Source organism: Pimephales promelas, chromosome 8 (assembly GCF_988280905.1).
Source record: "Pimephales promelas chromosome 8, fPimPro1.hap1.1, whole genome shotgun sequence".
In the NCBI taxonomy this organism is placed as follows: Eukaryota; Metazoa; Chordata; class Actinopteri; order Cypriniformes; family Leuciscidae; genus Pimephales; species Pimephales promelas.
Window position 1 is genome coordinate 24,209,331 of NC_142776.1, and position 12,223 is coordinate 24,221,553.

General features: G+C 36.7%; 1 protein-coding gene across 1 annotated transcript in view; it reads right to left on the reverse strand.

Annotated features, from left to right (window-relative positions):
• Positions 1-9,961, reverse strand: part of ror1 (receptor tyrosine kinase-like orphan receptor 1) — a 118,333-nt gene extending 108,372 nt beyond the window's left edge. The window contains exon 1 of the mRNA XM_039691673.2: positions 9,638-9,961. Coding sequence (XP_039547607.2) covers positions 9,638-9,719 — 82 coding nt within the window. The 5' untranslated portion in view covers positions 9,720-9,961. The remainder of the gene's footprint in view (positions 1-9,637) is intronic.
• Positions 9,962-12,223: the final 2,262 nt, after the last annotated feature.

Sequence of the window (12,223 nt, forward strand, 5' to 3'; positions counted from 1 at the left end):
GCATATTAGCGCCAAGCCTGAATGATGTCCATGTCACAGAGAAACAAGACATCAGGGCTCTCAATAGCTGAACATCATTTTGGTCAATGCCCCCAAAATATAGGGAAAGGCTATAAAGTAGTGCTGTGGTATGCTTTATAAAAGCAATAAATAAATAAATAAAAACATCCAAAAGGAAATGAAATAACTGTTAATGTGGAAATCTAAAAGAGCAGGTTCACACAACTCATTTTTCCCCGTCAACGCTACTTCCACTGGGACCAGAGAAGACATTCCTACCGAAAAACTTTTCCATCTAAGTGAGCCTTGATGAGATTCCTCTCTCCCACAGGCAAACACACAGTGCAGCCACATGAGCGGTGCTGTATTTCAGAAACATGAAAAATACATGCAGGCAACAGTACACTGTAGTTTGTGGGAGACTATGGTCGGTGCTTGTCATTGTTGAGGAAATAACACGAGGCACAATAATAGTCAGAGGTGATGGACAATCCCTTCAACTTTTGTTGCTGAAGATATCAGTAGACTGACTCACAGATCTATGGAGTCTGTCTTCGACAGCACAGGCTTCAGTGTTTCAAATGTGCACATAGTTGGACAGAGGTCTCATAGGCCTCTGTTTGGCTTCCAATCACAAAGCATTAGGGATATGGAGCTTTTTATTTCAGATTCCATGGTCGGTGTGGTCGAGTAAGTCATTTCTGCTTTGCCACAGAGTAGAGAGCTAAACGAATGAGAAGGAAAGAGACAACAACTGAACCAAAGGAAAATAGATGCAGAGTCTGGAGGAACAATGGGGCTAGAAGTCTCCCTCAATGAACATGTCTGTTTTTCTGTTTTCAATTGATTTATATGCCATTTTATTAAATATTTTTATACCATGGTCTGGGTGAATACTCGATTCTGATTGGCTGCAGGGTGTCCGTTAAAAAGTGATAGAGGACACCTAGTAAAGTAGTTCTGGTGAAACTGCCTGTTTACCATTCGAAATTAATAAATAAATGCGCTGCCTACAACGGCTGTGAGTAACCATAGCAACAGGCAGTCACATGCTCTATCATCTAACGTTAGATATTATAGCCTAATACAACAATGAGCGACTTCGTGCTATTTCTTTTAACATTTATGGAGAATATGGCAACTTTGACGACTGGTATGCTGCTGAAGAAAGAAAAAATGTAAATAAAACGGAGGAAATTACACCGCTGCTGCGCTGCTCCATTGAACTCTATTGGTAACGACGTAACTTGCGACCATAGTTGGATAACGATGCTTTCGGGAAACGCACCCCTGAATGAGACCCTGCGGGAGTTTTACGCAGCTGTCCAGACAACCAAGGCAGGAGAAGGCTGAACGTTACAGCGTTTCAAGCCTAAGGAGCCTGAGGCAAATGACCCTTTGATCTGATTAATTTTTGCCCTCTATAACGTTAAGCGCAAATCGCTGGAGCTCAGAGCTAATTGTTTTTTTATTGTTGTTTGATTAATTGTTTTATGTGTAATAAAAAAAAAACTATGCCTACCTTTGTGTTTCATGAAAAAAAAAATGCATTTGTGAACCTGAAGGGATACGAGCTAAGCGGACTATAAATATCTCCGGTTGCTAGATAAACAGTCAGTCAAGTTATTATTTGTAAAAACTAGATTTAGCCTAATTAAAATATAAACTAATGTTTTATTTGGCAAGTGACCATGGTATAAGCGGGTTAATGCCCTCCGAGGTGTCCATTGTCAGGTTTTAATGGACTTCGGCGGAGGCAACCGTCCTCCGCTGCGCGTCGGCCGGTTTACGCCTCGCCGTCGTCCATTAAAACCTGACAATGGACACCTCGTCGGGCATTAACCCTTACATGGTGCAACATAATTTGTATTCATGTAAACATAAAGGCAACTAGAGTGAGGTTTTTGTATAATGTTGGGGTAACAACGCACAAGTAACACAAGTTCTGTAATCAGATCACTTTTTCAAATACTGTAACTATTACATTAATGCATTATTTTTAAATTTCACTTTTTTTTTCAAATAAGTAATGCAAGTTATTTTGCTTTGCCATTCATTGACTGACACCTCTCATCACGCCCCCATGTTGAGAGAAATCATGAGTGATGCAGAGGAGTTGTGTGCGCCGTGTAAACATCATGGAATTAATGTGAGCAGGCATTTACTCACTGGCACAAAAACAGATTCAGTATTCCTCAACATGAACAAAAAGTGGTATGCAAACTCCGAAACCTGCAGTAAATATGTTAAATAAAACAAATATACTTTAAGTATTTAACCTCACTTTATAAACCAATGTCTTTGCTGCTGACCTTCTATGATCCAATTCAACCATAATAATAAACAACAATTACTTTAGTTAAAATCCCATTTGTCTTTCTTTCTTTCTTTACTGCCATAACTAGAACTTTAATCCAAGAGTAACACATTACTTTCCATTAAAGGGTAACTAATTAATGCAATTAGATACCTTTTTTTTTTTAGGAAGTGCAACACAATATTGTAATGTATTGTAACACATTTAACTGCATATTATTCCAAATAACTGCATCATTCACCAATTGACGATTTAACAATTATCTATTAATTTAATTAAAACTTTAATTAAAATGTCATTTAAAACTTCAGGCATTAACCTCTTAAGTATTTTTTGTTTTGTTTTGTTTTTTTGTTTTTAGTGCATGTACACCATGGAGCTACAATCCTTTATTTCAACACCTTAGATTTTCTCTGCTGGTCTCTAACAAAGCCTACGAACATTTAATGGTCCTTTGGCTTTTGTCCTGAAGCAACAGAGCAAACAGTAACGTGTGTTTAATTGTGACCCACTGGCAGCGACAAGCATACAAAAAACAGCCTAAAAAACAAACAGTTGTTTAAAATATCTTAGTTTTACTACAGCATGTGGGTAAATGTCTGTAAACGGTGAAAGGACGTATCCTCATTCCTAAACAGCAAACAAACAAACAACCACACAACTCAAATTCCAAATGTTCAATAGTTGCTGACAACAGATAAGTAAGGGTTAATGCCCGACGAGGTGTCCATTGTCAGGTTTTAATGGACGACGGCGAGGCGTAAACCGGCCGACGCGCAGCGGAGGACGGTTGCCTCCGCCGAAGTCCATTAAAACCTGACAATGGACACCTCGGAGGGCATTAACCCGCTTATACCATGGTCACTTGCCAAATAAAACATTAGTTTATATTTTAATTAGGCTAAATCTAGTTTTTACAAATAATAACTTGACTGACTGTTTATCTAGCAACCGGAGATATTTATAGTCCGCTTAGCTCGTATCCCTTCAGGTTCACAAATGCATTTTTTTTTTCATGAAACACAAAGGTAGGCATAGTTTTTTTTTTATTACACATAAAACAATTAATCAAACAACAATAAAAAAACAATTAGCTCTGAGCTCCAGCGATTTGCGCTTAACGTTATAGAGGGCAAAAATTAATCAGATCAAAGGGTCATTTGCCTCAGGCTCCTTAGGCTTGAAACGCTGTAACGTTCAGCCTTCTCCTGCCTTGGTTGTCTGGACAGCTGCGTAAAACTCCCGCAGGGTCTCATTCAGGGGTGCGTTTCCCGAAAGCATCGTTATCCAACTATGGTCGCAAGTTACGTCGTTACCAATAGAGTTCAATGGAGCAGCGCAGCAGCGGTGTAATTTCCTCCGTTTTATTTACATTTTTTCTTTCTTCAGCAGCATACCAGTCGTCAAAGTTGCCATATTCTCCATAAATGTTAAAAGAAATAGCACGAAGTCGCTCATTGTTGTATTAGGCTATAATATCTAACGTTAGATGATAGAGCATGTGACTGCCTGTTGCTATGGTTACTCACAGCCGTTGTAGGCAGCGCATTTATTTATTAATTTCGAATGGTAAACAGGCAGTTTCACCAGAACTACTTTACTAGGTGTCCTCTATCACTTTTTAACGGACACCCTGCAGCCAATCAGAATCGAGTATTCACCCAGACCATGGTATAATATTATTTAAACTCAACCTTTAATAAATATAGGTTTATGTAAAGAGTGGGACTTACAAAACAAGAGGCCGGGGATCTTTTTATTTTGCATGTGGAGCATTACTGCTGCTGAAGTCAGCTTGTTAAACCTAAATCACTTCAACAGGGCTAATCATCACTGTCTTGAGCATTTCTTACCGATAGGATCTACATTTACAATAATTACCAAACAACAAGAATCAAAACATACTTAAAGAGCTTATTGGGTCTCCTAGAGCAGCAAGTTCCACAAAGAGTTTAATTAAATGGAAAATGGTAAAAGATTTAGGCAATGTATTAATATTTTTTTTTAATCAAAATTAATATTTGGCCTATGAACTAAATGCTGCAATGGAGTAGTAGTTACGTTAACATTGTGCAGTGTCTAAAACACAAGAAATAACATTTTCCGAGATCTGGATTGCAGAGTTGTAACACGAGTGCATTGTACTCACATAAACACAAATACACATTCACATGAACAAAAATAAACTGACACTTTTCCCACTTGGGCCACAAACAGTGTAAGGAGCATTCAATCATTTCAGATAAAACTCTTAATTTCTATACAAACAGATTAAATCAAATGCCGAATGGCGACATTTCCAGGTTCTACAGATCATCATGAACGCCTCTGCTCAAGACAGCTGGTGTTAATATATTTGCATTTCTCTCTGAAGACATAAATGGCTGATTTTACAACATATTCTCATCCCAAAAAGTCATATAACTGACGTTTTGGGACGTCTTTTGACCATACGTCAATATTCACCTTTTTAGGGCCCCCTTAAACGTCGGTAGATGGCGATCCCGGGCCGTCATACAACTGACGCTTTACCTTTAACGTCAGTTAGGTGACGGGTTAGGTTTAGGTCTGGGGTAGGATCCCATAACCTCATCTACCGACGTTTAAGGGGGCCCTAAAAAGGCGAATATTGACGAATGGTCAAAAGACGTCCCAAAACGTCAGTTATATGACTTTTTGGGGTGAGACTGCGCTGGATTTTAAGACCAACTGCAACAACACATATTAAAAATACAATACCGTTGACTTTAAGGAACCCAGTCAGATTTAGACTAAGACGTTTAATCAAACATGTAATATATAAGAAATGTGTCATTGTGATGTGAGGGTGAGGCAAGAGAAGGCCCAAAGTGTCAATTTAATTCCTTTACGCTTTTTTGTTGCACTTAAAACAGCATGGGTGAACAGCAAAACTCTTGCCAGGGCTGAGCTGTCCATCACACTATGTGAAAACTGCCATTTGGATCTCAGCGACTATTTCAGATCTCTAGGTACAGTGCAGCTAAAGACCAGCCACTAAAAAACAAGCATAAATCCAATAAAAGCATGATTAGACTGAAACCCCATTTGGTGAAGCCAATGCCAAAAAAAAAAAAAAAAAAAAAAAAAAAAAAAAAGCAATGAGAGGTGCATGAGTTTAAGCAGCATTTCCAACACCTAAAATATGTTTTTTTTTTTCAAAATTAGCTAACCTTGGTCACACATCCACTTCCATCACTCAAGTGACTAATGCAATTTCAGAGCCAGATTTTGACTACTAGGCCACATTATTTAGGCGAGAAAAAAAGTGTTCCAAGACTGACAGAGAGACCGAATTATGAATGTACAAAGCTCTCCTCAGAGATAGAAACCTGACGCTGTCAAGACCAGCACTGTGCGAAGGAAAAGAGAGAAATCTCCCAGATGACTGATACTTTGCACATATATTTTCATTTTTAAAGCAAATATCAATCTCCGACTGAACAGGCAGTAAAGGTTAGGTATTTATGAGCTCACTGGGAGTGTGGCAGGTACAAAGGCCCAACTGTGGGCGGCAAGAAATTTGCCAGTCTTTATGCATTGAGGGTTAGTTGAGTCCTTAATACAACGTAAACAGGCTTTAGAGCTTTACTTTCCGACACATTTACAGCTAAAATTAAAAAGCCATGTTTCATCATGCCCTCTAAAATGTGAAATGTAGCATATCCTGGCACATTACATAGGGCAGGCAAGGGAAAGTAATTATTTGATAAGTGTTGGCAGACGTCTGATCTCTTAGATAATCGTGGCAGCTCATTTCCTATTAAATTCATTGCAGACCTTTTGGCCTGTGATTTATAATACCACCATTAGCATTTTTTCAGATCATTTGACCAAAAAGATGAAGAGAAAGGTGGGTAAGACTTATCTTAATGTATCCATAACGCAATATGCTGCCAAAAGCTATATAAAGATCAAGATAACCAAGTACTGACAAAAATAAATATGATATTTTTGCCAGATGTAGGCATACATTTTAGATAGACGAGATTTTTTTTTAAGTTTAGAGCTTGCCATGTAAACACCATGAAAATGATAAATAAATGAACGAGACATAATTTTTCCAATGGATAAATGTAATTGAAAATGTTTAATTTAAAAAATAAATAAAATGTTTTCATTGCCATACAGTAAAGTAGTGACCTTCCACCTATAGCCTATAACAATATTCTATATTACTCTGGTGCCACTTCATATTTTTATCAAGATATTATATATATATATATATATATATATATATATATGAATAAAATATGTATAATGAAGGATATTTTTTACAACATCATAGATTAAAAAAAAAACATTCCAACAATGTCTCACAAAGCAGGTCGCAAAAACACTTCTATTGCCAGTTTCTAATGATGCCAGTTTATCTCTGATGTCACTGAAGCTGGATAATGCAATTGAACAGCTATAAACTCTGCCAGCTGCTCTACCGCAAACCCAAACAGAGCGACACGGACTTAGAGCTTGTATCACACCATCACTAAAGACAAGTGAAAATACACAGATCATTGTCCGAGCTTATATCCAAGACCTAAACATCCAGCTCTGACAGATGACTAGCACAAAGGATCGGGTAATAGAGCACAATTAATCAAAGTGTTACAACTGCTGGTAGGCCATATATTTCTCCTCACATTCTGTTTATTAAACAAGAAGCCAAGTTTTTTAATCCAGCCAACATTCAGCATTTAATAATAAAAGATGAAATGCACAGTAACTTCTTGTGTTTGACACCTCAGATATAAAGATTTATAACTCTACAGAAAGCGCAGAGAGAAGTTTACAGCCTGTGATATAATATACACAAGCAACACAGAGATTTATAAAGTCCTTCCAACAAAAAAAAAATAAAAAAAAAATGGATGGTTCACGAGAGCTATACGTCAGTTTTACAAAGTTAGAACATGTGGTTGAATGGGCATTCCTTCAACATCTATGAAGGTTTTTTTAAAGACGGGAGTCTTGATGCTTGAGTAACTGTACTGTACACTTGAAGACCAGATTAAACCAATGAGTTTCACTACGACAGGTCAAATCCTCCCACATAGGCTTTTCTTGAAGGTAAAGTGGCTTTTGTGTCAACATTCAGTCTGGCAGTATAATGCACTGAGTTCCACCACAGTGATTTATAATCTACCTACTATTATTAAAACCAAAGACTGGATCACGGAAGCCGTCTGTTTCCATTTTGCCCACCGATCTAAAAAATATGACATAGCTAGATATATGTAGCGTAGTGTCTATAAAACTCCATCTGAAAAGGTTTAAATTTTGTGACAAAATATCCATGGATACTATCTAGAACAGATGGGAAAACACTATTGAATACCTTTATAAAGATAAGGTGAAGGAAGCCACATATTCATAAAAAAAAACCTCTCAAAATCCATCAGCTAAAAGGTCAAACTAAATCATAAAATGGAGCCTATACTAAAACTACAGACATCATGGCACACAAGGAACAAAGCAGGAATCTGGAAAAGAAAAATCTGTCCAAGCCACCACACTCACCGCTTTTAGTTATAAATGAGGAGCAACTGTTAAGATTCACCACTGACAACTCAATGCAGAAAGCTTTGCATGTCATGGACAAAAGACACTCTATAGCATAAGATATATTACTTGATTAGCTAGCAGGTTGTTGTTTTGTTTGTAAATACACAAACAAATATTGTCATACATGTAGTTAAACTTAACCTAACATTTTAATTGTCATTACTTTAGTTTTTTTTTTTTTTTTTTTAGGTTTGCTTTTATGCTTAGGTTGTAAATTTTCCCATCCACTTACACATTTACAAAATTTTTATAAATTATAAAAAAATTATAAATTACACATTGTAATTTATATTTTTTACATATATAAAATATTAATATAAGGAAAAATTTAATTATATATATATATATATAATTTATTTATATACATTAAATATATATATATATATATATATATATATGATTTATTTGAATTTTTTCAGTAAATCTATAAAATATGATCTCGATCTCTGTATGAAGAGTTCAGATGCAAAAGTCACTAAATGCCACTTGAAATTTTCTTCTAAAATGACCATTTTTATCAAGCTTGTATATTTAAGTTCAGTAATTTCACTTAAATGACAATTAATAGGTAATCTTCATTGCCATTTAAGTGAAATTACTGAACTTAAATATACAAGCTTGATAAAAATGATCATTTTAGAAGAAAATTTCAAATGGCACTTAAAGGCTTTTGCATCTGAACTCTTTGTATTATCTAAGTAAAAACAGAAAATAAAATAGTGGCCTATAAAATAGAGCCTCCAAATAAAACACTGCTTTCACATATCTATTGGTACAGTAATTAACAATAAAAACAACATAGGCCTAGTTATTAATATAATATGACCTTAAACTAAATCAGCTCATACTTCATTTCACAGAAACCTATCCAAGTTGCCGTATTTATGGGTATGCTGACATTTATTAACTACAAACAGTATTGTAATTATATTGTGTAGCTGCTTGTACTTTACATACTGTTATTGTTTTGACTGTTGTAGTAATCCATAACGTCTGATATATATATATATATAGGCCTATATATATATATATATATATATATATATATATATAGACACTTTAAAATGGATGTACGCAAAAGTGCACAACAAGATCCTATTTTGTTTTTGGTCATTTTTAGACTAGATAATGCTGAAAACTATAAGTTCATGGAACTTAATGTACCTTTTTAAGTCCTTTGCTCAGTATAATTGGATGCTATCTAATGTCTAAGCACTATTCAAAGGCAAATGAAGCAGCTCAGCCCATACAAAGAGACTCCAGCTGAGAGTTTAACACTGTCATTCTCTCAATCAGTGCACTTGAAGAGCTCTTTTGTCATTCCAATGGCACAAAAACTGTTTAGATAGCCCTTTGGCAACATAAGTCAATAGGTAAACAAAAAACACCCTGAAGACTACTGAATGAAATGACACCTATAACTATTTGGCTTACATGAAGTTTGACTTATGACATGAATAACATTTAAATATCATCAAAAAATGTACTTTTGCATAACAGTGCACACGTAGCATGCAAGTACATGTTATTGTAACCAAATTATTATTATTTGCAATATTCTATCTTTAACATGGGCATCGTTCTGTAATTTGAGACACTGTTTCATGACATGATTTAATAGTAGAAACATAAATATTTTAGACGGCTCAGTATTATTTCCGGTGAATGTGTTGAACTCAACCAAAATAATGTTAAGTCGATTATGAACACAGTGTAAAATGCATGAGTTTGATCGCCTACCGCAGATGACTACGAGCAACACGATGATCAGTGTGAAGTTGCGCTGGCATCCGTGCGGCTCTTTCGCTGTTCCTCTGCTCATTTCTTCTGCCTCTGAGCGCTCTTACATCCACCGCAAGTTCTTCTCACAGGTCAGTGTTATAGCTGGACAGTGCAGAGCTCTTCAGGTCTTTACTGAACCTCAGATGTCCGCAGAGGTGTAATGTTTTAGGCGGATGGTCCTCTGCTCTGCTCTCTCCAAACTCTCTTGGAGTTTGAAATTTCTTCAGTCCCTTCAAGAAGTTTCCACTTTCCAGGCAGTCTGAAGACATGTGCTGCTCAATACTGTGTTTGGCGCCACCTGCTGTTTAAGTACAGGGCTGTTAGAAAAACATAGGTTTTTAAATTGTGGACACTGTTGGAAATGGGGTTTCATAACATTGAATTAAACAACTCCATTGTGCATTGGGAAACTAACAACAACGAAACAAAAAGTGTGGTGTGACTAAAATCTCATTCAGTTAAAGGTGCTCTAAGCAATGTCACACGTTTTTTAGGCCAAACATTTTTTTGTCACATACAGCAAACATCTCCTCACTATCCGCTAGCTGCCTGTCCCCTGAACACGCTGTCAAAAAACGCGATCTTTGCAGACACCCCAAGCTCCACAAACGGCAACAAAAACAAACTGGGCCAACCCGCACCACGAAAGATAAAAAAAAAAAAACTGTTCCAGCCAATAACCGACAAGAAGGATTTGGGGTTTGGGGGGGCATGTGGATGATGAGGAGGGAGGGTCTAGCTAGCCTCTGTTTTGTTTGACAGACTTAAAAGCCAAAAAGAAATGATGTCACCCGACATCGCTTAGAGCACCTTTAACTGCTAAGCTAGCAACAGCACGTTAGCCAAGTGTATTAATTTGTGAAGAACAGCTTCAACAAAAATTAATTTAAGAAAACGTTTGCGTTATTTACGACCAATTTAATTCATATTCAGCCTAAACACGAGTAGCCTAGTCTCTATTCTTGTCTCCATTCTTCGTCTCAATGGTAACTTTAAAGAAACTTCTGAAACATAATCTTTCATGAGTCATGACACTGGAGAATAGAATAACAATCTTGCTCAAAATCATATAAAGTCAAGCTGCAGTCCGCATTTTCCTCTTTGTCGCCATCTCTGTTCAAAATCTGTAATTACAGTTATTCGCGAATTATTACGTGCAGCTGTACCTCGTCACGGAACAGAGCAGATGAACACAGGGTGCTTCTCATTTCTTATTTGTGCATCCTCGTTTCCTTCCCTCGCTTCCTTTCCTTGCGTCTCAGCTCCACCCCCTGTAGGACGCGAGAGAAGGAAGCGAGGAAAGGAAAGGAGGACAGAGGAATCGAATAAAAGCTTTTTTATATACATTGGAATACTTGATCACTCGAGCGTCACTCCACAGTGTCATCAGCAGCGCTAAAAGGATCTGCCCTATGTTGTTGAAGTTTGGTTATTTAATAAATTCATAATAAATAATAATAAAGATAGGCTATACTGTTGAAATAGGAGGAGCGAGGAGACGAGGAGGGATATTGAGAAGCACCCACACTGTTTGAGGATACTTTGAAGGTCCATCTCCTTTTGGCCGTTCTCCACACACACACAGCGGATCTCTTCAGAATGGACCTTCTGTTCTGAACCACTGTTTGATTCTTTTTGGAAGTATGACCAACAGAAGTATTTTCTAAATTGTCATCTGAACAAGTAAGTAACATCCAATTTTGTTTACCAACTAAGGGGAAAAAAGCATTGCAGTAATCGCGCTGATTAAATCTAGCGATTGCTTATCACATCATGTCAAACCATGCAAATTATATTTTGTTCTCAAATTGTTAACAACATCAGCATTACGTGACTACATTTAAAGTCCTTCAGATGTAGGCCTATCCTTGTTTTCGCATTGGCCGGTTGCAGTCTCTTTTTCCAAACGCTCAGTCCAAAGTCTTTTTTTTTTTTTACATTTTATTTTACAGCGGGTGAATCTCTAGTTGTCATTGGTGATTGTCGTTTGAACCTTTCTGGATCTACCATCAAATTGAAGTTTAATTATATCAAGTGCTGTGAGAAAAGGCTATAAATGTCCACCTCCAACATCCTCACAAGCAATATAGCCTACTAGCTGAGACTCCTTCTTTATGTGTACAGATGTGACGTAATGACGCAAAGACATGCTCAAATCTCCCGCGGAAATCCACCAGTACTGCTGGAATTAAAAACAGTATTACAAGCTTACCGTTTTAAACAGAGCTACGGCAAGCAGATAGTTTTGAACACTGCTGGTTATGTATTTTCTCAAATTTATTTTGGATAATTTTTAACCCCAAAAAACTACAGATTGCAGCTTTAAGTTCACAATTGACTCATTCTAGTGCCTTGAAAATCATGCTGGGAACTAATTACAACCTAATATTATTTCAAACACAAATTATTTCTGGCCTAGTCCAACACAAACAAATTAGGCCTAAGTTTATGGAAGTAAAATAATGGCAAATATTTTTGAAACACAGGCTACTTGAAAAAATATGCATTGCATTAACCCTGTTGGTATTTTAATGGATTGTGTTG